General features: G+C 40.4%; 3 protein-coding genes across 5 annotated transcripts; 2 read left to right on the top strand and 1 right to left on the bottom strand.

Annotated features, from left to right (window-relative positions):
* Positions 1-27: 27 nt before the first annotated feature.
* LOC122761458 (adenylate kinase isoenzyme 6-like) lies at positions 28-3,764 on the bottom strand. The gene is made up of 6 exons (XM_044016693.1): positions 3,670-3,764; positions 3,483-3,556; positions 2,727-2,819; positions 2,443-2,501; positions 1,933-2,078; positions 28-1,002 (listed from the first exon to the last, which is right to left on the bottom strand). The coding sequence occupies exons 2-6, from the start codon at positions 3,517-3,519 to the stop codon at positions 813-815; spliced, it is 525 nt and encodes a 174-aa protein (XP_043872628.1). The 5' UTR covers positions 3,520-3,556; positions 3,670-3,764; the 3' UTR covers positions 28-812.
* Positions 3,765-3,823: 59 nt separating this feature from the next.
* Positions 3,824-14,158, top strand: LOC122761456 (cell cycle checkpoint protein RAD17-like). Of its 2 annotated transcripts, none has more exons than XM_044016691.1 (17): positions 3,824-3,979; positions 4,873-4,967; positions 5,401-5,622; positions 6,173-6,247; positions 6,498-6,636; positions 7,598-7,734; positions 7,968-8,020; positions 8,861-8,986; positions 9,156-9,225; positions 9,309-9,420; positions 9,507-9,704; positions 10,057-10,160; positions 10,234-10,380; positions 10,640-10,768; positions 11,490-11,610; positions 12,118-12,175; positions 12,829-14,158. In XM_044016691.1, the coding sequence occupies exons 2-17, from the start codon at positions 4,926-4,928 to the stop codon at positions 13,013-13,015; spliced, it is 1,920 nt and encodes a 639-aa protein (XP_043872626.1). In that variant the 5' UTR covers positions 3,824-3,979; positions 4,873-4,925; the 3' UTR covers positions 13,016-14,158. The 2 variants fall into 2 exon arrangements, with proteins under 2 accessions (XP_043872626.1, XP_043872625.1); XM_044016690.1 differs by having other exon boundaries at positions 4,855-4,967.
* Positions 14,159-14,835: 677 nt separating this feature from the next.
* On the top strand, positions 14,836-23,915 carry LOC122761455 (coiled-coil domain-containing protein 125-like). Of its 2 annotated transcripts, none has more exons than XM_044016688.1 (12): positions 14,836-14,970; positions 16,616-16,845; positions 18,016-18,074; positions 18,144-18,230; positions 19,124-19,201; positions 20,040-20,125; positions 20,234-20,316; positions 20,419-20,531; positions 20,714-20,818; positions 21,047-21,197; positions 21,527-21,642; positions 22,827-23,915. In XM_044016688.1, the coding sequence occupies exons 2-12, from the start codon at positions 16,650-16,652 to the stop codon at positions 23,109-23,111; spliced, it is 1,359 nt and encodes a 452-aa protein (XP_043872623.1). In that variant the 5' UTR covers positions 14,836-14,970; positions 16,616-16,649; the 3' UTR covers positions 23,112-23,915. The 2 variants fall into 2 exon arrangements, with proteins under 2 accessions (XP_043872623.1, XP_043872624.1); XM_044016689.1 differs by lacking the exon at positions 14,836-14,970 and adding an exon at positions 16,163-16,392.
* Positions 23,916-26,743: the final 2,828 nt, after the last annotated feature.

The raw sequence follows: 26,743 nt of genomic DNA, 5'->3' as shown, positions 1-26,743 counted from the left end.
GATATTTAGGTAAATGTCTTTTCTTTCTTATGACTGTTTCATGCTTTGTTTGATGTAGACGAGGCAGACATGACAAACATGACTCTGTCCATTTGGTCCTTGAATTTGAGAGGATTGGTCCTGGAAAGTTCTTGACAAGTCCTTGAATTGAATGTCAACCAAGGTGTGGGAACCCTGTGTAAAGAAATCCAGTTTTCAAACCTTTACTTCACCCATGTGCACATGGTTACACATGCATGCATCTGTATCAGGGGAAACGTCACAGTGATCTCAGGGTGTGTGTGTACATGTGTTTTTAACGCCGTTCAACAGTAAAGTACAGTTTTAATATTTACCTTTATTGTAACCTTTGTAATGTCAACGTCTGTGTTGAAACTCTTGTCTTTGAATTCCGTGATTAATCACCAGAGCCGACACAGTAGTGTGGGCTAATAATAAATGACATCATGATACTCTGTTACTATTTCCTAGTGTTTTGTGCGTCACGTGAGCCACTCCCAGCTGACACTGAGGACTACAAGGACGTGGAGACGGTGCTTTTTTCCCCGTTGGGTCGTTTATTTATAAAAAAAAAAAAAATATGACTTGAATGCAGCAGTAGGTGAGTACTGTAATTTGACACCAGCTCACACTTCTTGACTGATGGATGTGACAGATCGTTAATGTTGCTTTTGTTTAAAACACTTCCTCATGTTTTAAGAATAACTATTTGACAGAGAGTCCTTGCAAAATTCAGGTCAGGGTCTAAGTAGAAACCACCAGAGTCCATGATGCTTAAGTGTCCAAATAACATGACTTGTTGACAGCAGCTGCTAGTTATGGTCCTTCATCCACTGCTCAGTCCACTGCACTATCTGCTCCAGGTTGCTGTCCAGCTCTTCAGGAGTGTTGCTGGGCAGCTGGTGGACGATTTCCTTGCTGTACGCCTCCATGGCCTCCTCGTAAATGGTCTGGAAGATCTCGCACTGCACATTGTCCTGCAGTTTCTTCCCGGTGTATCCTCTGTCAATCACACACAGGACAGAGTCTACATCAGACCAGAGGAACTCACTTCTGACCCAGTCAATCAACCCTGTAACCATTCCTAACAGATTCAGCCAGCCACGCTGAAGTTGGCGTCCTATTATGCAGATTCCTGGTTGGCAGTTAAGGGAAAACTTAACTTAAAATGCTTGTTAAGTTATTTTTAAGGCTCTTACTGATGTTAAAATGTTTCTTAAAAGAAATGCAAAAAAAGAAGCTGAATCTGGGTGCCAACTTCAGTGTCATATTAGACCAGTAGTTCTTATAAACAACTAAATAGCACAGATATACATGTTCTCAAGTCTTTAAGCTTTAAAAACAAACTGATATTTATAGTTATTTAACAAAGTATGTGAAAACTTACCAGTAGCACAGCTAATATGACCAGCCCAGTTAGCTAAATTAGCCTCAGGGGCTAGCGTCAGTTAGCCTCCTTATTTTCTATTTTCAATTGGACTACTGTCCCAGTCAAGTGTGTCCATTATTGCTACGCTAGGTGGTCATTTCAGCTCATTATCAGGCCCTTTCTAGTTAAGCTAGTTGTTAGTATGCTGAGCAACATACTGAGTCTTCCTACCATCCATTCACTTAGACTGGGTCTGTGTAGCAGTCAAAAACATGGACTGACCTACATTTTCATCACTGCATTGGTTTCTTTTATTATTTGTCAGGTATTAGCTATGGGTGAGAACTGGGATCCTGTTTACAACGTGAGTCCATGCTAATTAAGTATCAAATGTTTTAAAGTTTATTTTTTATAACTGCTGTAGCAACAGTCTCCTGCCATTTGAATGCCAAGCACATTGTATTCAAAATGTGTCGTTCGCTCATGAGTTGTTGCCTTGAAGGCATCGTGATAATCGTTTATGAATAATAATAATAATAATAATAATAAGGAGAAGAAGTCACCTGCTCTCTAGCCGTGTGTACAGCTGAGTATTATCTGTGCGCAACACAAAGACGATGTGAAACCAGCGTTCAGGAAACAGGTCACAGCCGTGGTAGTCCACGATCATTCCTCCTTCTTCCATCTTTTCATCCAGCTCATCCACCACCTGCAGGATCAGAAGAAGACAAAAGAAGTCACTACCTTCAACACGCTCCAAGATGTTCAGCCATGGTTTTGTCAGGGAGGAGAGTCCAGAGATTTGGGATCTCACAGAAACGCGCATGATTTAATGCAACTTCAGGAGGCGGGCTGTCGGCAGCGTCAGTTAGTAGCTGTTGAGTGTTTGTTAACCCGTCACACTACAGGATATTTGGGCCAGATAATCCGCTCAAACCAGCCTAAAATTGGAAGCACCACAATTGTTAGAAGGTCCAGGAAAACTGGCCAATTAACCTCTTGTGTGGTGCAGGCTTTATGAAAGCACAGACCTAACATTAATATTTCTATACAGTTAAAATCATCACACTCACCCGGTCCTCATCTAAAATCGGGCACTGGTACTCGTCATCATAGCCATCATAAAGTTGTCCTGAGGAAAGAGGATCAGGATCTATTAAGTCTGAATGAAGCACATCAGTGTTGACAGAGAGCAGAAAACACAAAGCTGATTCATTTATATTTTGATTTAGTTTGGTTACGTTTAGTCGAGTTTATTGTGATCATTATTATTTACAGTCTGCGTGGGATGAATAAATGAATCCCTTTAATCCTGTATCCTCCAAACCAAACACGGGGACATTGTTGAAGTGGTTACCTTCCTGGGCCAGGTCTCCAATGTTAACATAGGTCAGCCCTGTCCGCTGGGCGAGCTCCTTCCCCAGAGTGGTTTTTCCTACACCAGGGGTTCCTGCAGGACATAAAGGGGTTAACATTTAAAATGAAAGCTGGAACAGACAACTCAGGGTTCTCATGCGTCCTTGAAAGTTTTTGACAGTGAGAGGCATTTTCCTAAATATCAACTTAACTTCTTTCTTAAATGATTTGGCAAAAATACCCAATTCTAGTATTGAGATTATAATTTGCTTCCCAACTTTTGTTTAAACCACCTTCAGTTCAGTATTCACTGTGTACTAAATTCAAAACATGACAGATTATTACGACGACAATGCTGCATCAAATGAGTCCTAAACTACTTTAACAACCTATACTCAAACAAGAGGTAGAGAAATGTATGTATTCATGTACTGTAGAGTATTATTGTAGAGAACAAACAATTAAATGTTGAGCAGTTTTATAGCAGATTTTGTGATTTGCTGGTTGCGTTGTGTCAAGTTGTATTTTAGTTCTGCAAACAATCGATTGTTCAGAGCTGACACTCGTGTGGAGCATAAAGCGGTAGAAAGTGTAAAAATGACACTTTAACTAAACAAAACACACAACACAGTACAGTATTGTGAGGTAACAGTACCGAATTCAAGGTTCACTGACACAATAGTTGTATACATCCACTTCTATCATGACCTGATGCTAAGAGTCGACTAAACGATTAAACCCAGTGAGTTGGTGTCACCTGTTAACAAGATGTTGGGTCGTTTCCTCATCTTCATGCCTCTCACGAGCAGCCGACACGTGTCTGACGATGACCTGAAACACACAGCGTCGCTGTTATTACTTCTTCTTGTTGTTGTTGTTCTTGTTGTTGTTGTTGTTGTTCCACACAGTTACAAACACACTCTTTAACAAACCAAGTGACGCACCTGTGCAGAAGGAAGCTGCGGCAGCGCGACGCTTGAGTAACGTTATATTAAAGCAACGACGCTGCTGCTGCTGCTGCTGCTCTGCCCGTGTAAACACAGCGCCGTGGTGACGACACTTTACTGACACTTTACGGCAGAGCGAGCGGGCCGGTTTGCGGCAGTGGCTGTTTTAAATAGTTAAAGTCATGGCTGCACTAGTAGCTGCTCGCTAACGTTCACACACACACACACACGAGTTACTTCTGGTCCACAACTAAAGTTTAAAGTGACGCACAAACCGACGCTGAGACGCAACCAATGGTCGAACAAGGTGAGTTATTATTCTTTTATATACTGTTTTAAATACGACGTCCTGGAGTGACGACGCGGCGAGTTCAACAACAGTGTGTTTACTTTCTTTAATAGGTTTTAATGAACAACTATCAGGTGTTAGTCTCTCGTACGTGTCTGACGTGTGTGTGTGTGTGTGTGTGTGCGTGTACCTGAGTGCACATGAGCAACGTCAGGCTCAAGAGTCTAGTCTAATACTTATTTTATAGAGTTCATAATGTATATTCTGCTCTCCTTGTCATTTACTCTGATCCTCCCATGTACGTCATGGTAACTTCTCTATACTGTTCTCCTACTTTTATTTTCCATCTTTAAGTTTGAATTTGACATTTACTCATTGCAGTGCTAAACTTTTATTTGTAATGTCTTATTTATTATTTAGATCCTTTGTTTTACTCACGTTTATCTAACCCCAGTGTTTCCTCATTGATGATGATGTCTTCTCTTTGTCTCTTTTAATATCTTTTTTATTTATGGGGGTTGATTTTATTGTGTAAAACATGTGTTACACTCATTTGTATTGTATGTATGTATGTATGTATGTATATACATATATATATATATATATATATATATGTATATATATATGTGTGTGTGTGTGTGTATATATATATATATATATATATATATATGTATATATATATATATATGTATATATGTATGTATATGTATATGTGTATATATATATATATATATATATATATATATATATATATATATATATATATATATATATATATACATATATATATATATATATATATATACATATATATGTGTGTATGATTCTGTTCAAACTGCATGGATGTATGAGATTCATTATCATTTTTCCATTTTCCCCGTCACGTGTTTCAGCATCAGCTCCTGCAGCAGCTGACCTCACGGCTGAGTCGCTCTTCAGTGACCTCCTGCCCACAGTGTGAAGGATGAACAAGCTCTCCATGGGAGATAAAGCTGCGTCAAGCAGAGTGAGTCCTGTGAAGTGATCATGACTGTAAATGGTTTGTTTCCTGGAAGCAAGGTGTCATTATTAGTAATCTATAAATGACTTTTGTAGAGAAAATCTATCAACAGTTTATCAGTCTATCAACCGAGACCTAAAGTGTAACCAAACCCCTAAACCACTTTGTTTTAATGTTATTAGTTGATCAGGTGGAGCACTGATCCGCTCTCACCCTCTCTCCTCCTCTCTCATACTCGTACGCATATTTGAAAATCAGACATTGGGTATTGGGCTTAGTTACACTTTTAGCAGGCATATATCATCCCCGTTGAACCCTGTTTTAAATGAACAGAATCTGTTAGCATTGACTCCATACAACTGCACTTCAGAAAACATTATAAATAAAATAACTGAATAATTACACAGAAATCATTTTTGTTTCACTGTATTTACCAAAGGTGAACCACTGGGTGGATCCGTCTTTCAGCGATTTGACAGGCGAAAGCTTTTCTCTACCTGGAAGGAGAAAGGGTTTGTGCTCTCAAGCTGAGTCCAAGAGGCCGAGGAAGAGGAAAGGAGCGGAGAGCAGGTCGGACCCTCACATCTCTGCCCTGCTGAAAGAGTTGGCCCACAGAGACCAGGATGAGCCCTGGGTGGACAGATACTCACCGTGTTCCCAGGTCAGCAATCATCACTCACATCACATCAATCATCTGGACTCTTAACCAAAACAAGGATTAAATGTTGCACATTATTTATTATTTTTACCTGACAGGCAGAATATTGTGCATTTGCCCCAACAAGGATTTCTGAGCACTGTCGACATCACTTTACAAACCTTTTGTAGGCTCCTGTATTTACAGTCATACTCTGACCGTCCGCCACTGTAGTGCTTTACTAGCACCATGTTTCTTTTGTGCTCTTGCCTCGTCTGTCTCAGTTTCGACGTAAAACAAATCACTTCCTGCGAGCAGAGCCGTGATATCGCTGAGCAACGCAGTGACACAACACTGCTCTACAGAGAGACACAGCGCTGATGGCTTAGCATTGTGTACATTTGTTAACATTTTAATATTGCATACCTTTGAAATATTTGTGATACTACTTTATAAAAATGTAAATGTGAAACCTGTAGTTTGACAGGTTGGTTGTAATGGACAGTCTCTGTCTGTCTGTCTGTCTGTCTGTGTGTGTGTGTGTGTGTGTGTGTGTGTGTGTGTGTTTGTGTAGACTGAGCTGGCTGTCCACAAGAAGAAGATCGAGGAGGTGGAAAACTGGATGAGGACCCACACAAACGCATCAAAGGTATTATATGAAATTTTTCATTTCATCAGTGATTTGGTTTTTTATTTTGATTCTTTGAGTTTTTCTTTTTTCCCAGTTCTGAGCTTTTGTATTTAACAATATAAGGAAATGGCATTTAGTGAAAAACTGAGCTCTGCACATTCCCCTCTGCTCCTCCCCAGTCACAAGTATACTTTATTTTATATATACTATACAGTATCATTTCTTACCCGAGTGAGTGATGTTTATGTTTGTCTGTTGTTACCTACAGGGTGGAATCCTCCTGCTGACAGGTCCATCAGGCTGTGGGAAGACTGCTACAGTCCAGGTCTTGTCTCAGGAGCTGGGTTTAAGGATTCAGGAGTGGGTCAACCCCACCAATGTAGAGCCATACAGCAGCAGCCAGCAAGGTAGGTCCCTAATCTCTCATTCACATACACCCCCATACACATCTGTTGAAAAAGTGAGGCCATGTTATCTTATAGATATTTGGGTTGAAGATTAAAATATGAGACGATTGCTCAGAGTTTCAGATTTGTTTTCATGGTGTTTACATCTAAAGAGGCAGTCTGTAAAGACCGGTTCATACCACAAATGTCAGCCTAATAATCTGGTTGTGATGATTAATCACGACCAAATCAACACATAGTTGGCAGCTTTTGCAAGCTTTAAACAGCTCCTGCTCACAATTATTAAATTAAATTAAATTAAATTAAATTAAATTAAATTAAATTAAATTAAATTAAATTAAATTAAATTAATTTAGTTTTTACTACAGTCTATCTTTAGGAGATGAAATGCTGCTCGGACCAAACCATTTACTTCACCAGTCTTCAATCCAAATTTTCCAATGCAATGAAATGCAAGATTTTGAGCATGTAAATGGATATTTTGTAATTTAGTTGAATTATTTCCCATTCTTACACAGTATACAGTAAACACAATATGGTAAGTTCATAAAATTAAAAAAAAAAAAAAAAAATGTTTTATCTGCTTCATAAACTGAAAAGTAATTGACCTAGTATTTGTGTTTAGAACCAGAGTTTACTGCATACAGTGAACGCAGTACAGAGGCTGTTGAACAACTCACAATAAACCACCATGGTTGGATTATGTTCATAGTTATCAGTGGTCCATGAGGCTAGTCATTTTATTCTCCTGCATAGCAGATAGCACACACACACACACACACACACACACACACACACACACACACACACACACACACACACACACACACACACACACACACACACATCCAGACAGGCAGGTTGTCTGTGTGACAGTCAGAGTACCTTGAGCTTACTCCTTCACTGTTATATCCAGAGTCAACTTCTCTCATGTCTCTCTCCTTCTTCATTGTTCTGTCAGAATGGAGGACGAACGGCATGTCCTGCAGCTCCCAGCAGGCTCAGTTCCAAGACTTCCTCCTCAGAGCCAACAAATACAGTTGTCTGAGGATGGCAGGCGATGATGGAGCAACAGACAGGAAGCTCATCCTGGTGGAGGTTTGGACTGCATCTTCATATGAAGACACTATTCCTGTTTTCTTCCCTTTCATTCATTCATTCATTCATTCATTCATTCATTCATTTCAGTAGCACAAGAACTCTGATATATATAATGCACATGTGTGTTTGTATATAGTGTGTGTGTGTGTGTGTGTGTGTATTTATGTATGTATACACACACACACACACACACACACACAATGTTTAATGTTTGGACTTTGCTTTCTCAGGAATTGCCAAACCAGTTCTACAGGCATCCCAGCAACCTGCACGATAACTTGAGGTGAGAGCAGCAGAGAAAACCAGGAGCAGTTACTGTGACTATGTGAACACACACTTATGAACACACAGATGTGAACACACACTTATAAACACACAGATGTGAACACATACTTGTAAACACACAGATGTTTGAAGCATTGTGAGCTGCAGGAGCACTCACATTACACCGCTCAACTTTTAGTGTCACCACGTTTGTGTGGAGAGTAGTTATTATTTATTATTTGGGTCTGAGGTCTTTCACACACTCACCATCATCACACTGTGGTCCTTCTGTCTGCACTGTGAATGTAATGTTGGCACAATTCAAACATCTGTCCATAAACTTATAGATGAATACTGTCTGTGATGCATACATAGAGCAGATTTTTCCACGTGAATAAATAACTGGTGCCTGTCTGTCTTGTTTATCTGTGTCATTGAACTTAGAAATGATATTTCTAACTGGAAAGTAAGGTTTGTAAACTGCTCACTCTGGCACACCAAAGTCCATAGAGAGATTTAGTCACTAAGGTGCCATGGATTTTATTCTGGTGTTCATACCACTACTTTTATTATATATTATAACTTTGAATTGTGCCAGAATATCTGTGTATATGTTTAGATTCAAAAGTAAGAATCATTTAGTTTAAGACTACATGTATTTTAAAGTATACATCCATGCTTTCTGAATTCTCTGAATACACTGTTGTTGCTTTGTTTTTTCATTCAGCCTAAGTGCAGTGCATGATGGTTTACTTAAACATTTGGAATTTGTAAATTAAGGAGGGAGTGATTTATAACACATGTGTATTATAGTATTGTGTACACAGTGTGTTGAAGTTGTGTGCCGCGTGTCTTTCAGGCGCTTTGTGAAGACCAGTCGATGTCCCTTGGTGTTCATAGTGTCGGACAGTCTGAGCGGAGACAGCAGCTCACGCTTGCTTTTCCCAAGAGACATTCAGGAGGAGCTGGACATCAGCTGCATCAGGTTCCCACATGACTCGCACTGCTGCCTTTAAACCTCAGTCACATTTAAATGAGTGGATTTACCCGGGTGAAAAAAAAAAAATAATGCCATTTCCTATATTAGTAATAATAATAATAATAAATCAAAGCACGACTACAACTTCAAACCTACTGACTTCTCTTGTTTTTAGTTTTAATCCAGTGGCTCCAACCACGATGATGAAGGTGCTCACCCGCATTTCAACCCTGGAGGCAGGAAAGGTAAAGAGGCAATCTTACATTTGATTGCACGTTGTTTTTGTACGGGATTAAACGAGCCCATGTTTCCTCATAATCCCCCACAGAGCTGTGGTAGGATGTGTGTCCCAGACAAAAGTGTGTTGGAGATGCTGTGTTCAGGAAGCTCAGGAGATATCCGCAGTGCCGTCAACAGCCTACAGTTTTCCTCTCTCCCAGGTGCGACGTCATTTCACACGAAAGAGTTAACTTTAGGTTTTAACCTCGTGGTTCCCACCCACTGAACTCAACGGTAACTTTCTCAGACACGTCATTGGAAAAGGATCTGTGGAGGCTGAAGAAGGACAGACCTGTGGCTTCAGCGAGTAAAACCGTTTCCAGAACGACCCAGAGGAAGAGGAAGTCAAAACAGACAAAGGAGCAGGAGGAGGAGCAGGCTATAGGAGGGAAAGATGCCTCTCTCTTCCTGTTCAGAGCACTGGGAAAAATCCTCCACTGCAAACGTGAGTCTTTTTCCCCCGTGTCCAAACTTCACCCTACAATCACTGTGTGTTGGCTGCATTTACAGACATGCTCATCTTTTAGATCCACACGGTGGAGTAGTGTTTAGTAGATACTCTATATCGTGACATGAGACGAGAAATGGTTTTCACATGTGAGAAAGTATCTGTGATGACTTTTCCTAGTTTGAATGGCCGCTGCATTGATTATCGTCATGTTTATTATATTGAAAAACAAGTGAATTACACTAAATATCATAAATGAAATATTTGATTTGGTTCCCAGTGTTTGCTCTGGTTGAGCAGATGCAGGTTGTTCAGACCTCAGCAGTTGACTTTTGTTTATCATCAACAGGAAGGAACCATGAAGATGTTGAAGCAGCTGACGTTGCTCCTGCTCCTGCTCTACCATCTCACCTGTGTCATCATCACAGAGAAACATTATTAGTTGACCCTGAGGTAAAAATCTGGATTTAAATGTTTTCATTTTTAAAATCTTGGCTCAGTGTTCACCGTCAGTGTTCTTCTTCAGCTGGTTGTTGAACGTTCACACATGTCTGGAGAGTTCTTCAACCTGTACCTCCACCAGAACTACCTGGACTTCTTCTCTCAGGTGGAGGACGTGGCCCGAGCCAGCGAGTATCTGTCTGATGCCGACCTGCTCACTTCTGATTGGACGGTCAGTTGCTTTCTATACGTTTTATGCCAATAAGAATGCTAAGGTTCAGTGTTTCTCTCATTTTTATACTGTATTTGTGGAGGTTATTTTTGTCTGATAGTTTTATTTTTGAATTGTTGACAAGCATCAATACTGACGCAGTATTGAAACTCACGTCATCCAAACTGGTAATCTCGCCTCTGACACAGGGCGATAGGGTAATCTAAGGGATTAACATCCTTCAGTGTCTGTTTAAAGGCCTGTGCGCTGCTGTTTTCAGAGTCGCAGCACCATGCAGGAGTATGGATCTTCAGTGGCCACTAGAGGGCTCCTCCACTCCAACTCTCAGCAGGTTTGTGTTGGATTCAGACCTCTGCACAAACCCAACTGGCTGCTGATCAGCAAGAGGGTAAGACATTACATTAACTTCATTAACTGAACTATTCTGAACTAAGTACAAAGCTCTATACTCAGACAACATGGCTGCCCTCAGGTGAACAATGTAATGTAGATGCTGTTTATGATTGTCCTTGTTTGAGGATCAGGCTGTTCACTGAACACACACACACACACACACACACACACAGAACAACAGAAATCATATTATGCTAATAAATACATGTATATACAAATGCAAGTAGATTTCCTGTTGATTTAAAATAATTTACACAATTGAAATCATGGTTTATCAATGAAGACCAGGAACTTGTGATTGAGACCAGTCCTCTCAGGAAAATGAAAACCTTGGGCTTTTCAAACTTTAAGACTATGTCTTATTTATAAAAAAAAAACACATCACACAAACGCATTAAATGTTAAAGTCATTAAAACATTCTCGTCAACTGTGGTCAATTCCTCACACATTGTGACTGTTGGTAAACTGTTGTGGTGAAATATGTGTCCATGTCTTCAGACCAGGTACAGCAGCCCATGTTATAGCATTTTATACAAATAAAACGATATACGACAGTGCTCTAGTTTGTGGCTTCTATGACTGTTTCTCACATTCAGCAGAAGTTCCTTTTGTGTCAGTCTCACAGACTTTATGTGAAGGTTGAAGATGAGATGTTGTGTCACTTTAAATGCAGCTACAGTAAATGAGGTTGTTGTTGTTGTTGTTGTTGTGTCAGCACCGGGAGAACTGCCTGGCTGCTCAGTCCCTGTTCAGGAACTTCTGTCTGGCACCAGTCAGCCTGCAGACGGAGCTGCTGCCGTACCTGGCTAAACTCACCAATCCTATGAGGAATCAAGGTAACACACACACACACACACACACACACAGAGTCAGACAACTGTGTCATTATTAAGGATCTGTTCAGAGTTCGGAGCTTTTGCACAGAGGTTTTTTATCCTTTTATAGTTTTATTGTATGGATTTTTCATTTGTGGTTTTTTTGAATACTTTCTACAGGACTTAATTGTTTTATTGTTTGTTGTCTAGGCCTATGATGTCATTTCTTATATTTTATTTATCTTGTTAATCTCTGTTGTACAACACTTTGTATCAGCTGTCGTTGTTTTTTAAAGTGCTTTATAAATAAAGTTGGATTGGAGAAGTAAGTAAATTAAGAAATCCAGGATATCTGAGGAAAGCAGGGCTTAACCTATGTGAGTGAATTCATCCTGGCTTTGTCTGTCGCATGAGAAGATCCGGCTTGGTTAAGCCACTGAACAGAGTTGCTGTATGAACTAATGTTCACCTGTGTGTGTGGATACACTTGTATTCATGTAAGTGTTCTGTGACTGTTGTTCCTCTCAGCTCAGATCGCTTTCATCCAGGACGTGGGTTACATGTCACTGAGGAGCTTCAGCAGCAGGTACAGCTCCCCTTTTCATTTTCCCATAATGCAGTTGGATACTGACCATCCGATAATAAGTAGTGAGCAGGGAACATACCGGAGCTTAAACAATCACTCAATAAATCAAATATTAATCGATTATGACCAACTACTTTGCTAATTGGTTTGAGTGTTTTTTTTATCTTCTTAAATGTGAATATTATCTTGTTCCTTTGCTCCATAAAACAAAGAAACTTTTCAAACTGAATGACTTTAGTTTGTGGATGAACCAGGATATTTGAGAACATCCTCATTTTGAGGTTTGGAAACAACACTGAACATTTTATTTTGAAAAATAATCGTTATTTGACCTAGAATGTTCATTAATGGTCAAAGAATGAATTGGCTGGTGTGCTCTGCACCACTGATTCATCATCCACAGGTATCCATAGCAACATTCATGACCTCAGGCGCTGACGTGTCCTAATATTACACCATACAGCTCATTTTTGTTTCCCAAACCTTTATACGGGTACTTGCTTTTCAAATATACCAGCCAACCATTTTCAAGAGATTCATGTTTGATAAAAGAACCATTTATTCTGTAATTAGCCTTAAATAAAAGTCTCTGCCTCTGTCAATGACTGCTGTGCATAACTAAATGACATCCTCTGTGTTATCTGCGTGTTCAGATTAAAGTTGGAGGCTCTGACGGACAAAGAACCAGGACAGCTGGAGACAGACGGTGAGGAAGAGGAGCAGAAAGACGAAGGACAGGGTGGAGCTGAGGATGGTCTGCCGGCCAGTCAGCCTCAACCGACCACAAATCCAGCTCTTTTGGAGGAGGAGCTAATCATTGAGGAATATGACAGTGACTAAACACACACACACACACACACACACTCGCACACTTTCACCTTTTCTTCGTCTGGTTTTCATAAATGGAAAAAAGTTAGGAAGTAACAAAATAAGTTCCAAGACAAATTTTGATATGAGAAAAACAACGTTGTTATTTTTGTTACCAAAAAGTTGGTCCTCCCAAATGGCTGTGATGATTCATATTATCTTTAAAGCCTGAAGTGAATGTGATTGTGTTGCTAGAGAACACATGGAGATGAATTGTTATAATCTCAGTGTTTAAGGCCCTTAAAAGTTCAGTTCTGTCAGTATTTATTAGTTTTATGTTCATGTTCAGCACTTGTATGTATATTTTTTTTGTATATTTTGTATCTTTGTTTTGTTGATTGCTTGATGAGCCCGTTGTTACTGCCCCGGCTGCAGCTCAATCCATTTCACTCATTACACAGATGATTCAGGTCTTCTGAGCTGTGGTTGTATTGAGTACTGACTGTGTGCGCCCCCTGCTGGGAAAGACATGCTCATGCTCATGTCTCCATGGTATCTTAAGAATATGTCGGCCACTCTTCAAACCAGTGACTTGACATCATGGCTCAGAGGAGTTGCTGATCCACAGCTGCCACTGTCGGTAAGTTCCATTGTGCCATTTTGTGACTTCAGTGTTTCAAACCATTGGTCCAGATTTAAATAAGTGAAACAAACTTACCACACGAGGCAGCAGTGAACCAGTGAACTCCTGTGTCCCCACAAGCTAAAATCACTGATTGTCTCAGTCTGGATTTTGGTGCAGGACATTTAGCAGAGTATTCATTACTTTTGCCGTGGGGAAACACTAATTAACTAAAGTCCAACATAGTACAATACTGAGACCTAAATCAGGCTTTATCATGTGAGTATTTTGATAAATGACTTATAATCACTTTGTCCATGTGTCTCCATGGGCAGCTCTGTTTGAAGTGAGCGGAAGTGTCTCCGACTAGTTCCTGGAACTTCCAGCAGGGGGCGTACACGGCAAAGTCAGGCTATGAGTCGCTCATACAACCACACTTAAAAAAAACAGAAAACAAAAAAACAACAACCACCCTCTTTTGTCACGTTTGGACTTACAGAGGAATAAATGATCCAAATCTCCACAGACATATGAATAAAAATGATTTATGTGAAGCTGATCGTTATCGTCTTTACCTGAACATTGGCTTCCACTCACACACCCTGTCATCCAATATTTACACATGCAACTCCTTTAAATATTCCCTCTGGTGGTGGTGGTGACTAATTGGCTGCAGCTGGAAGTCCCAAAAGTACTTTCAACTTAAAAGTCCAGCAGGTATGATTGTTAGAAAACTAGTTAACTGTGGACTTTCATTCACAGGTTGCTGATGTTGGATTAGAGGTATTTTTGTGGAAGTGACACAAATGCAAAATAATTGTTGGAGTCTCCCCTCTAATATGACTGATATAGCAACGTGATCAAGTGTCATTCTCTCTCATTCATTTTCCCAATAACTCCAAAAAACAAAAGAAACATGCACTTAATAACTAAGGATTGTTTTTGCGAAAGGCAACTTTCAATAAGCAAACATTTTAAAAATGGTTATACCATAAAACATAATTGGCTAGTATATTCTTAATGCCAATGAACCCTCCTAAATGTGACACTCTGGACATTTGAAAAAAAAATATGTAACTTAAGCCATAGTTCAAATTCTAACTGTTCTAAACCTTTATTTTAGTTAAATTAAATTAAATTAAATTAAATTAAATTAAATTAAATTAAACTTATTTTGAAGGAAATGACCGGAAGTAGCTGTGATGTACTGAGTTGCGCTTGACTGAGCAGACGTTAGACGACGCAGAGAACGGAAGTATTGTCGTTATTCTTATGATGACAGCTGACTCACTTGTTTACATTGACTGAACTTTGACTCAGCGCGAGGAATTCAACGTGTATCGCTTGAGTCCAGCTCCAGTCACAGGTAAGAAGAAAACTCTCCTAAAGATAAACAGTCATTCTTTTTAAAATGTCGAGCCTTCAGGTTTCTGCCAGTAATATTCTCATAGATTAGCAGCTGCTGACAAATATCCGTGTTGTCTTGTACATGTGTTTCTATAAAGTCTCCAACTATGTTCGTTACTTTTTATTTTGACAGTTTACAAAGTTCCCATTAGCAGCACATATAGAACATTTAGATAACAGGGTAAACAATGATGGAATAAGCATAATATAAAGTAATAAAGATAATTCTGTTCATACTCAGAGATTGTGATGAAATGATGAAAGATGTTATTATAAATATTTACAATATGAATGCATTTGTCATTGTCCTGTAGATCTAGTGACTAAAGTAAATTGGGAAAGAGATTTGGAATAAAATGGTTTATTATCTCATGGACTGACAAAATAAGTAATATCTTTAAGTTAAAATGATGTGTGGCCTTTACAGGTATAAACAATTAAAATAATGTCATAATTCAAATGGTCAGTGCTGGTAAACTTAGCAATAACAACATTGGTGTGATATATATGTAATATGTAAATACTATTGTGAAATGTCGAGACTTTCTCCAGTTTCTGGACAAACCGGAAAAAGTTTCCACTGAGCGCAGCTTTGTTTATCCTTCAAAACAAACACACTTCGTAGAATACATTTGTTATCTCGTTTGGTTCAGTCCGTCCCCGCTGCATTCAAGAGAAAACCAGACTCTGACTTGAAATCCAGAAAATGTCCAGATCTTTGAGAACACTGTCTGTTTTTAAAGGTTTGAGTCCACACGGTGGAGTAGTGGTGAGCACTGTCGCCTTACAGTAAAAAACAACAACAACCTGATGAAAGCAACCCAGGGAATTTCTGTTTCTGAGAGTTTAATCCCTGTTTCTCGTGCAGGGATTAAATGGACACTCTAGATTACAGATGAACACTTCTGACATTTCAAGAAATATTCAGTCACCATTAAATCCACCCTTGTTTTCATGAGCCGTCCATGGAGTCTGTTAGTTTCTTGATGCTGCTGTTGATAGATGTGCATTGTCTTCTCTCGTGTTTAAGAAGAACTCACCAGCCCTCGGTCTGGTTCAGGTCAGGTGAGGAAGGGGGGCGTGTCATTGTCCTGTAGGTATTGCAGTAGGTTTAGGAGTTGATATTATGTCCATCATCATCATCATCATCATCATCCTTAAAAAGAGCAACCCCACCTCCACCATGCTGACACCTGACTGAAGTCATTTGAATTTTTTTTTCTCCACACGTTCCTTGTGACCCTGTCGACTCTTTGCAACACAACACCTTGACCCTTGACCTTACGGTGATCACACCTCAATACCTCAGCTGCTGCGAGTGCGCTGCTTCCCTCTCGAAGGCATTTTGTTAAATCTCTTTTTTGGCTCATTTTGTCTAAAGGTAAAGAAGCTGCCTAATAATTATGCTCAGCATGATAAAGGGACCCTCCCCCATTAAAATAACCATGACCCCAGAATTTTAGTTCCAGTTGAAAAATATGCATAAAAATGACATTAATCTCAAAATAATCACTTGCTTAATAATTGTGCAAACAGTATATGTTGTGTGTGTGTGTGTTCTAATATGACCTAATCTGGGTGTGTGTGTGTGTGTGTGTGTTTAGGTGTATTAGCCAGGTTAGCTCTGACCTGGTTCAGATGCAGCGGGTGAGCGAGGCCTTCAGCCTGGATGATGACATGGTGGATGGAGACCTGGGCGATGGGATGAGCTTCTGTGGCCTCCCAGAGTCTCCAGTGGTGCGAGCAGGTGTGCTGCACTGCAGCTCCCAGGCAGGAGAGATGACCTGGAGACTGAAGACACAGCAGAGAGTCAGCTGGAGGCTTCCACGCTGCGGTGAGGAGAACGTCCCTCAAATTTACATTTTTCAATGCTCCAACAACTCCACCAAACTTCACCTGTCTAACCTCGCGTTTACTGGTCCGTGAGGGTTTCTTTCCAAGTCACATGATCCTGTATGTAAAGATATGAAATCCTGCAGAATGACGCACATGTTCAGTCTACTTTCTTGTAGACGGTTTTATTTGATTCAGAGATGTTTGTTCATTTGTCCTCATACATTTTTAAAATGACATCTTTTGTTGGGTTTTTATGACCTTTTTTTTTTTGCATCTTGCACCTGGCAAATACTCCATATTGTAACCAAACAATCAGTATTATTCCATTTGTTCAGCTAACTTAAATAAATTAAACTTGCAACCTCTGCTATTCCATATATGCTATTCCTCATGGAGCCACATGGTTCCACAGTCACTGTCTATGAGTGGTTCATCAGCAGTGACACAGACACATGTTTCCTTGGAAGTGATGGAAATACAAACAAGGTCAGATCAGGATGATCTACAGCAGACACATAATGGCTGATGTCACATCACAGAGGAGAGACCAGTGACTCAAATGTTTGTTCACTTTACAGGGAGGAGTCACCTAAATAACAACACGCCATTAAAGTCACATCCATTCTGTCTGTCTGTCTGTCTGTCTGTCTGTCTGTCTGTCTGTCTGTCTAATATCACAAAACAAGGATTCTGTGATAATCACTGGATTTCTCTATTTATTCACAGCATAGAGAACAAAGTGCATGAAGTGAATGTATTGAACATGGGTGGAGCCTCTGTTAGCGTAGCTTTCTCCACATTATCCTGCTATAAACTCCACCCAAGTTTCCCAAGCGAGACATCGAGTAGAGATGAGACTGCTCTTTCATTTATTATTTACTAATATGGATATTTGGTGTAGTGATTATTGGATGATGTTAAACATAACCAGGTTCTGTGCAGCAATAGGCAGAAATAACAGGAACTACTTCACCCAGACAGGAAGTGGATCAGGTTCAATTATACATGTTAAGCATTATTATAATAAAGACCCTGTTGCTTCTTACTGATAGAAAAAGCACGCGCGTTGAGACGATAGTAAAATGTGACGTGGACAGACAAATATCTCTTATTATTATTATTATAAATATTAATACTACATGAACTCTCTCTCTCTGTGACCGAGCAGCTTCTCTGAACGACCTGTCCAAAGATGAGCTGAAAGACAGACTGCAGGAAGCGAGTGAGGTGAGAATCATGAAGAGAGAAACAGCATCCAGTACTCGACTGTCACTGATGACACTGCTGTGTTCTCAGGTGATCGACGTGCTGTGCTGTGAACTGGAAGTGGCACATCGTTACCTGGAGGGAAAATATCAGGCTCTGAAGATCTTACAGGGAAAGGTAAACAAACACACACACACACACACACACAGGGAATCACAGGAGTCCAGGATATATACAGTATATACTGTATATAGCCATCGCTTTCACCTCTTACTATTTAGAATAGAAATACTTTATTCATCCCCAAGGGGAAATTGTTTTAACATAGCAGCAATACAATTATTATAAAATATATATATATATAAAAGCAATAAAATATCATAAACATAACATGTAAAATGTGCAACAGTGGGAAAAAAATAGCAATGATCATTATAACAAAAATAATAGTTCAGACATTTTTTAGAATGTTCTGACCCATTTTCAAGTTACTGTTCTCAGTCGAAATGACTTTTCCAAACCAAACCACACCATGATGGAAACACAGCACTGGTCTCTGTTCTGCATTTGACTGTGTGACTCTGCATTTTCACTGGTTAACACTCAGACTGACCTGAACACAGTCAGTGTGTTACCATGACATTTAGAAAGCCTCACCCCAAACACCTGCATGACATGACAGGGGAACGTCTCACCTGTGCACCTCCACACATGAATGAGGCCTGAATCTGAATCCATGTGCTGTTTTTCCCTGTTCACACTGTCATGGATCATATCTGATTATGGGAGCAAAAGATCAGTATGGGGTCACGTGCACCATGCAGCCTGTAAAGGTGCTTTCATACCTGTATTTAGTTCTGATTGAAGAAGTAATGTATGTTACACACTGCAGTCTCGACTGGACACACTGAGACCACTGTAACTGTGTCGTGTCAGAGCGACGTGCGATTGCTGTGTTCACACAGGACAAATCTGGGGGAAACACCTGGGTATGAAAGTTCCCTAAGAGATGGAAGCGTCCAGGGTCTGAGTGGATGAGGCTAACTAAACGTTTGTTGTTCTTCACACAGGCCATTCTCGACAAAGCCACGAGTCACACTAAAAGTCTGCTGCAGAAAAGTGACGAGAGGGCCAAAGCTCTGGAGAAGGTTGGTGCTTTCTTTCCTCTGCTGCTCAAATAAAGGCTTGGTGTGTTTGCTCTCACAGTCTGAACAACCGTCAGGAACTCACTGCTCTTTTTCTGTTGATCAAGGACAAACAGGTTGTGACACATGCAGCTGCTCATAATTTGTCTTTACAGACATCCTGATACAAATATGAAATACTTAACAACCACATTTGTTCACGTTTGCGTCCTTTAATTTATTATTATATTATTATATATATAGACAAGCATTTTTTTATTTTTTTATTTTGTCTCCAAGATACAACTTGTTTACATTGTGTCTCCTGATTATTGTACTTAGTCAGGCATCTATTAACCTGTGACTTTTCTCCTTCTATATTATATTCTCTACTGGACTTCTCATCATAACCAATATTGGAAAAGAAATGATCAAATAACTTTATCTAATTAAGCCTTTTTCAAAAATGTCAACATTTTATTGCAGAACATCATTTTCTAACTTTTCTAAATTGTGTGTGTAGGCAGGGAACGTGTACTTTAGTTTTACTTTTCTACAAAACACACAGTGTCAATGGATGTCACTGCATGTGAAATCTGACTCTGCTGTGTGTGTGTGTGCGCGCGTGTGTGTGTGTGTGTGTGTGTGCGTGCGCGCGCGCGCGCGTGCGTGCGTGCGTGCGTGTGGTTAAAGGCAGTTAGAGTGTGAACAAATATCTTGGTCTGATGATCAATGATAACAAACTACGCTTTGAACATCTTCACTTTTATCTCAAGGTTCACAGTTTTTAAAAGAATCTGTTGCTCAGCAACATTACGACACATAAACAACACACACAATCAAAACTTGTGTTGTCTTGCAGGAGGTGAACAGTTTGCAGTGGGAGCTCAGCTTCAGTCAGGTCCAAATGAAGAAGGCTGAACAATCCTGGGAGCAGAAATATAACCGGTGGGATTTTCTTCTGTTCAGCCCGCCCTCATAAACACACCCCCCTCTCTCTCTCTCTCTCTCTCTCTCTCTGTATAACTTTATTGCTGTTGCTTGTGTTTTCATCAGAATGGTGAGTGAGAACCAGAGTGTGACTGAGAGCCTGCAGGAACGAGAGAGCGAGATCCAGCTGCTGCGAACAGAAAACTCTGGTAAACGCTGAATAATGTCATCGTCATATCTTTGTGAAGTGAATTCTAGTCACTGACGCTGTGTGTGTGTGTGTGTGTGTGTGTGTGTGTGTGTGTGTGCAGATCTAAGTCGCCAGTGTTTGGAGCTTCTCTCCATGTTCAGTGTGAGGGAGCAGAGGGTTTACACTGGAACCAAACCTCAGTGCAGCGCAGAGAGACACGCAGGTGTCCTGGAGGTGAGACGAGCTCCTGTGTGCTGTGATGGACTGAGCGGTTTACAGAGTGACACAAACATCCCTTATTTAAATATAAAGCGAGATAAAGTGTCCGACGGTGTCTGCGGACATGTTAGACTTCAGCTGGCTCAGATTTCATGAGCGACGTTAATCGCATCAGTGTCATACTCTGTGTTCTGCAGCTGGCCGTGTTGGGAGCCTGTCGCTGTCCTGGAGTCGTGGAAGCGTGCACCTGCAGTCGCACAGCTGCTGCCAGCAGGAAGCAGCTCATCCAGCTGCAACAGGAGGTAAACCACATCTCAACACTTCAGTGTGTGGGGTGGAAGAAATGTGTGTTTGTTAACTGCGGGAATAAGTGACTTATCTGATGTCTATTTTATTTTACAAAAATGAACGGCAGAGGGTTTATACAGCATGAACATGTATGTTTTATATAAATAATGACTAAATATCATTATGCATCAAAATAAGTTTAAAATTAAAAGTGTGTGTGTGTGTGTGTGTGTGTGTTCCAGCTCGATGCTCAGCGTGAGAGGCGAGAGGAGGCGTGGATGGTTGCAGACGCTTTTCGCATCGCCTTTGAACAGCAGCTGAGGAAACGCAGTGATCACTTCCTGCTGCTGGCGGAGAACAACATCCTGAAATCACACCAGTGCAAAGCTGAAGGTCATTCATTCGTTTTCTTTTTTACTTTTCATGCATCATCATTACTTAATGCAGAGAGAAACTGGGGAAAGGTTCAACAGGGAGCAGAGGCAGAGTTCCTAAATGTAAATATACAACTTCTCAGTTGAATTCAGTTCCAAGAAAATAATAACATCTGATAACAACATATTTTATCTCACAGAAGTTGATCTAATAAGGTGAAAAAAGACCTTACAATAAGAGGAACAGTGGAGAGCAGGGTCTCCTGTAGCTAATGATCCTTGACTGAGCGCCTCATAATTCCCATTTATTGGAATGATTAAAATAAAGTGTTTGTCTTTTACTTTCAGGCGTTAAGAGTCCTTTAATAGACGTAAGGAAGAGGTTGAGAGGATTGCTGCCTCCTGGTTTGGAGCTGAAGATGACTGATGAGCTCTTGGACTCTCTCTACAAACTGCTGGACCTGGTTAGTGTCTTCACTTCACGTCTTAATGCTTAATGTTTTCAGCTGTTTGTGCTGCTGCTGCATCAGAGAGGCGTCATCGTTCTCACTGGAATCACTGCAGACGGTTAAAAAACTAAAGTGTCACTGAATGAATCTACACCTGCTGAAGTCTGACATGTTTTGTTGCTGTATGTCGTCATTAGACAAGTGGAAACTGTCCACTCACTGTCCTTCACCAAAGTCAGTGTGAAAAACCGGTGAAACAGGAGCTGCTGCTGTTTCTGTCAACACTGACAAAAACTGCTGATGGATCAACAACGACTGTGTGCGAGATCTGGAGCCACACACACTTCTGTTTTCAGTCAGAGACGATGTGAAGCATAAATAATGGATTATAAGAGATTCTAGGCTTACGTCGGAGCAGCCATGTTTTCAGTCGAGCATGCCTGTCTGTCTGCCTATCTGTCTAATGCTGGTTGGCCAACAGGGGGCGAGCACAGCATCATCAGTGTGGCCCTAACAGGGCTGTGATGGTGCTGCAGGTGGGCCGTGAAAGCTCATTCAATATAAATAAATAATGAACATGTCATGTTGAAATCATGTGTTACCTTTCTTTCATCTGACCTGCAGGTGCAGGTGCAGGTGCAGGTGCAGGTCAGGTGCAGGTCAGGTGCAGGTCAGGTGCAGGTCAGGTGCAGGTCAGGTGCTGGTCACGTGCAGGTCAGGTGCTGGTCACGCAGGTCAGGTGCAGGTCAGGTGCTGGTCAGGTGCAGGTCAGGTGCAGGTCAGGTGCAGGTCAGGTGCAGGTCAGGTGCAGGTCAGGTGCTGGTCAGGTGCAGGTGCAGGTGCAGGTGCAGGTCGGTGCAGTGCTGGTCAGGTGCAGGTCGTGCCAGGTGCAGGTGCAGGTGCGCAGGTGCAGGTCAGGTGCAGGTGCTGGTCACGTGCAGGTGCAGGTGCAGGCTGGTCAGGTGCAGGTCAGGTGCAGGTGCAGGTGCAGGTCAGGTGCAGGCTGTTGTATGCAGTGTCAGTCCTGACATGCATGTCAGTATTAAGTGAAACCTTTCAAATATCACGTGGAGCTCAGCTGTGATAATCTCGTGCATGTGCTGAAAGATTATTAAACCTGTTTGCTTCTGTCTGACTTTGCTGTAATTGTATTATTAAGTAGTCTCAGTTGAAGTTAATCTGTGCTTCTTATGCTGCAGCTGAATGATAAGGAGGAGGCGCTGGCCCACCAGAGGAAGGTGAGCATCATGTTAGCGCACAGTGCAGAGGAACTGCAGAGACAGTTACACCTGGACTCACAGTGTCAGAGCGCCGGGGCTTTAGAGTCCAACGCTCACGATCCACCAGGGACTCACAGTCAGTCTGAGCAAACAGCTGCTGCGTCACAAGCCCAGCGTCAGCCACAACTGTCACCGTGTGTGACTGATCCACCGTCAGCCCCGTCACACACCGACAACCAGCTCCTGTGTCACAGCAGCCACTAGTCTGAAATCCAGAGTCCTGAACCAGCACAGGATCCACCAGACATGGTCGTCATGTCTCAGCTCCGGACGCAGCAGGTGTTGTTTGAGTGTCTCAGACTGATGTGTGACGTCACATGTGGTGCTTGTATTCATTCATTCCCATTCACACAGTGCATTGCAGAGGTAAGGAGCAGCATGGGGTTAAGTGTGTCGCATCATGAGTCATCTCATGTGGCCCTGAGTTACAAACACGCTTACTGTTGTCGTTAATTGTAATTCTTTCATATTTGTTTCACAGTAAATCATTAAAATGAACCGTAGACATGTTGCCACGCTGTAATGTGCTTTCCAAGAGGCTTATTTTTAAATGCCACTAGGGGGCGCCTGTGTCATCCCAGTCACTCTATTATTTATTTATATATATGTATATACATACATGTGTATATATATATATATACATGTATATATGTATATACATATATATATATATAATGATGTTATTATAGTGATTTCACTTTTTTTTTAAACAATCACAGTAATATCATAAATATATCGTGACATGAAAGTTCATATCTATCATTTTATCAATAGCAGTTACACTTTCTTCTATTGCCCCCTTGACCAAAGCTCCGCCCTCAAAACACTGAAAGTATTTTTTGTAAAAAGATTTTGGTCATGTAATGTAATGTTTTTTTTGTAAAATTAGTTCATCAGTTTCCTCTGTATTTGTAAGGATTTTGTCGTTGTGCACGTCTTTGGACCAAATGAAGTTAAAATAAGAGTTTTAATCTTGTATGTGTTGCATTAAAGCACAACATTATGTAATGATGTAAACAATAAGAGCAGCAGTGACTATTATAACTGTAGAGGTGTCAGATCAGAGGTAAACACACACATGAAAGACGAGGAGAGGGTTTAAAAACATTTCTTGATATGAACTCACAAAGCTTCATGTTCTCCTGCAGCTCAAAAACTGTGTTTCCACTTTTCATGTTTACATCTGTCCTCGGCAGCATGCTGTTCACTGAACGACCAGCTGAGGGCAGTGTTTGCCTACATACTGATCCGCTCATGAAGCTTTGCATGAACTCACATCATTTTGAAATGTTGATATTTTTTAAACAATCACATATATTTTGAGTAATGTGTATTTAGTGAATGCTCTACACATTTATATTATACATATATATATTATACATATTAAACATATTTATATTATACACATTTATATTATACATATATATATTATACACATTTATATTATACATATTCTACATATATATTATACATATTATACGTATTTATATTATACACATTTACTGTATATTATACACATTTATATTATACATATATTATACATATTATACACATTTATATTATACATATTTATATTATACATATTATACATATATATTATACATATTTTTAGTGCTTTTCTGGACCGTTTTGGCCATTCACTCATTCATGCATCTTTCTGCCGCTCATTTTCTATCACACATGTTGGTATGTACTGTAGACTGTGAGCCAGGAATCAAACCCACAGCCTTACATTTGAAAGGCAACTCGCTCTACCACTGATCCACAACCTTAAGCAAGTACTGAGAGATGGATTCACCAGTAAATATCTGCCCATTGTTCCATGATGAGGTCACTGCAGTCTGCCTGTCAAACATCATCTAAGAAGCATTAAACGGAAACAAACCTGTATTGTTTATTTGGCAGATCAGCTCATTGTTGTCCCCAGGACTCAGTCCATCTGTCGTCATGTTGTGTCTCTTGACCTCAGACGAGCAGTGGTCAGCGTGTTTGGGTGCTCTGGTCTCGCTCCGAAGAAACCTGAGACAAGATCAACACAGCTCAACGGAAACGCTGCTCGTGTGCACTGTCGTCCTGCAGAGATGGCGCATCACAGTTTTATTACATATAGTGAATTTCATTTTTAAGTGTGGTTGTTTGAGGAGCTGTCTGCGCCCCCTGCTGGCTCCCTGTGCTGAGAACCAGCAGAAGACAGGCGCAGTCACTGTCACTGCAGGAAAATAAGCTTTTTAACAGCTGAACAAACCCGAACCCTGCCAAGTGTACGATATCAGGCGATATCAGGCGACTGCGTTTGCTGCTTTACTTCAGTTAGACACACGCTAAAGTCCAGCAGCTGCTGTGTCACCAAATTTAATCTAAATCTAATCTCAGAATTCTGAGATTACAATTAAAAAAAAAAGGAAATTAACGTCAGAGTTCTGAGAAAAAGACCGAATCGCAGAACTCTTTTTCTTTTTCTCAGAATTGTGACTTTAATCTGAGAATTCCTGCTGTTTTATTATAATTTGTTTACATAAATGATCCCTAATACTCTTGTGTAAAATACAAAGCGTTTACATAAACATAAAGTGACCTTTAATCAGCTTGTGGCTCCACAGTGGCTTCACTGACACACAGGAAGTCAAGTGGACTGAAGTGAACTGCACGAGCGGCTCGAAGTCACTGTATCATTTTCACACATCTGCTTCATTAGCTTCACATAATGACACAGATTTTCACACAAGACGACGGAGACATTTGCATCTTTGGGTCTTGAAGCTCTGTGAGCGTCCGTGACTGAACGTCTGAGCATGGCTGCAGTCATTCATCCATTCATAAATCAAATCACTAATTAATTTTAGCACCAAATAATCAGCTTTTTTTGTCTGACAGTCGGATTTTTCTTCTTCAATTTTCTCAAACGTGAATATTTTGTGGTTTGTTTGATCCACATGACAAAGAAATCATTAAAACTGTACATATATACATATATGTATATATATGTGTGTATATATATATATATATATACACATACACACGTATGTACAGTGTTTTTTTTCCAAAGTCATAAAAATGAGAAAATATATATATATATATATTTATTTTATATGTTTCAAATTTAAAAATGTTATTGTTATTTTTTTGGCAATAACAAACTGAATTGACCTCAATTTGAGTGAGAAGTCAGAAATGAATCAAGCATGAGATTCAATCACTGAATCAAGAATGTAAATGTCTAGAATCAAGAAATAATAACTTGCTTCACTTTTTTTAAACCTTTCTTTCAGCTTCTGTTTCTAGGAGTCACCACAGTGGATCAATGATCCACACATGATTTGGAGTTTTTTAAACACCAGATGCCCTTCCAAGTGTTTGACCTGTCCTGGGATTTGAACCAGCAACCCTCCTGTCCCACTCATCCATGGGCTGCCGTGCTGTGCCACTAGAATTAAGCCCCATCAAAGATGGTGGAAGACAAAGTACAAAGATTCTAGAAACATCTGCAACACATGTGCGATGTGTGCGCGACAGCAGCTCAGTGTGAAGGTCGTGTGTGGGTTTGGATCCCGGCTCTTCTGCATGCCGATGTGTCCCTGGGCAAGGCACTGTGCCGACAGCGTGACAGTTGGTGTGAAAGATGTGTGAAGGATAGGAAAATGCACCGCACATGTGTGTGTGAGTGTGTGAGTGTGAGTTTTCATCAAGACTAGAACGTGTTCTATAAATATATTATATTATATTATATATATAAATAAATATAAACTATAAGAAATGTGCTGATTTATATTTATGAATCCATTTAAACAGAATGCGAAGCATTGATCTCTGTTATTGAATCATGATTGTGTCATAAT

The sequence above is a fragment of the Solea senegalensis genome, unplaced genomic scaffold (assembly GCF_019176455.1).
Source record: "Solea senegalensis isolate Sse05_10M unplaced genomic scaffold, IFAPA_SoseM_1 scf7180000014713, whole genome shotgun sequence".
NCBI lineage: Eukaryota > Metazoa > Chordata > Actinopteri > Pleuronectiformes > Soleidae > Solea > Solea senegalensis.
The sequence above is the reverse complement of the archived record's forward strand: the minus strand, read 5'-3'. Positions and strand labels throughout refer to the sequence as shown.

Excerpts from the sequence above, each read along its gene's own strand:
- LOC122761456 (XM_044016691.1), top strand. The coding sequence starts at position 4,926 with ATGAACAAGCTCTCCATGGGAGATAAAGCTGCGTCAAGCAGA. Across the intron at positions 5,623-6,172 it reads GATACTCACCGTGTTCCCAG|ACTGAGCTGGCTGTCCACAA; the intron begins GTCAGCAATCAT and ends GTGTTTGTGTAG. Across the intron at positions 8,021-8,860 it reads AACCTGCACGATAACTTGAG|GCGCTTTGTGAAGACCAGTC; the intron begins GTGAGAGCAGCA and ends CGTGTCTTTCAG.
- LOC122761458 (XM_044016693.1), bottom strand. The coding sequence starts at position 3,519 with ATGAAGATGAGGAAACGACCCAACATCTTGTTAACAG. Across the intron at positions 2,502-2,726 it reads TGGAGACCTGGCCCAGGAAG|GACAACTTTATGATGGCTAT; the intron begins GTAACCACTTCA and ends CTCTTTCCTCAG. Across the intron at positions 1,003-1,932 it reads TACACACGGCTAGAGAGCAG|AGGATACACCGGGAAGAAAC; the intron begins GTGACTTCTTCT and ends TGTGATTGACAG.
- LOC122761455 (XM_044016688.1), top strand. The coding sequence starts at position 16,650 with ATGCAGCGGGTGAGCGAGGCCTTCAGCCTGGATGATGACATGGTGGAT. Across the intron at positions 20,317-20,418 it reads GCTGCGAACAGAAAACTCTG|ATCTAAGTCGCCAGTGTTTG; the intron begins GTAAACGCTGAA and ends GTGTGTGTGCAG. Across the intron at positions 21,198-21,526 it reads ACACCAGTGCAAAGCTGAAG|GCGTTAAGAGTCCTTTAATA; the intron begins GTCATTCATTCG and ends TTTTACTTTCAG.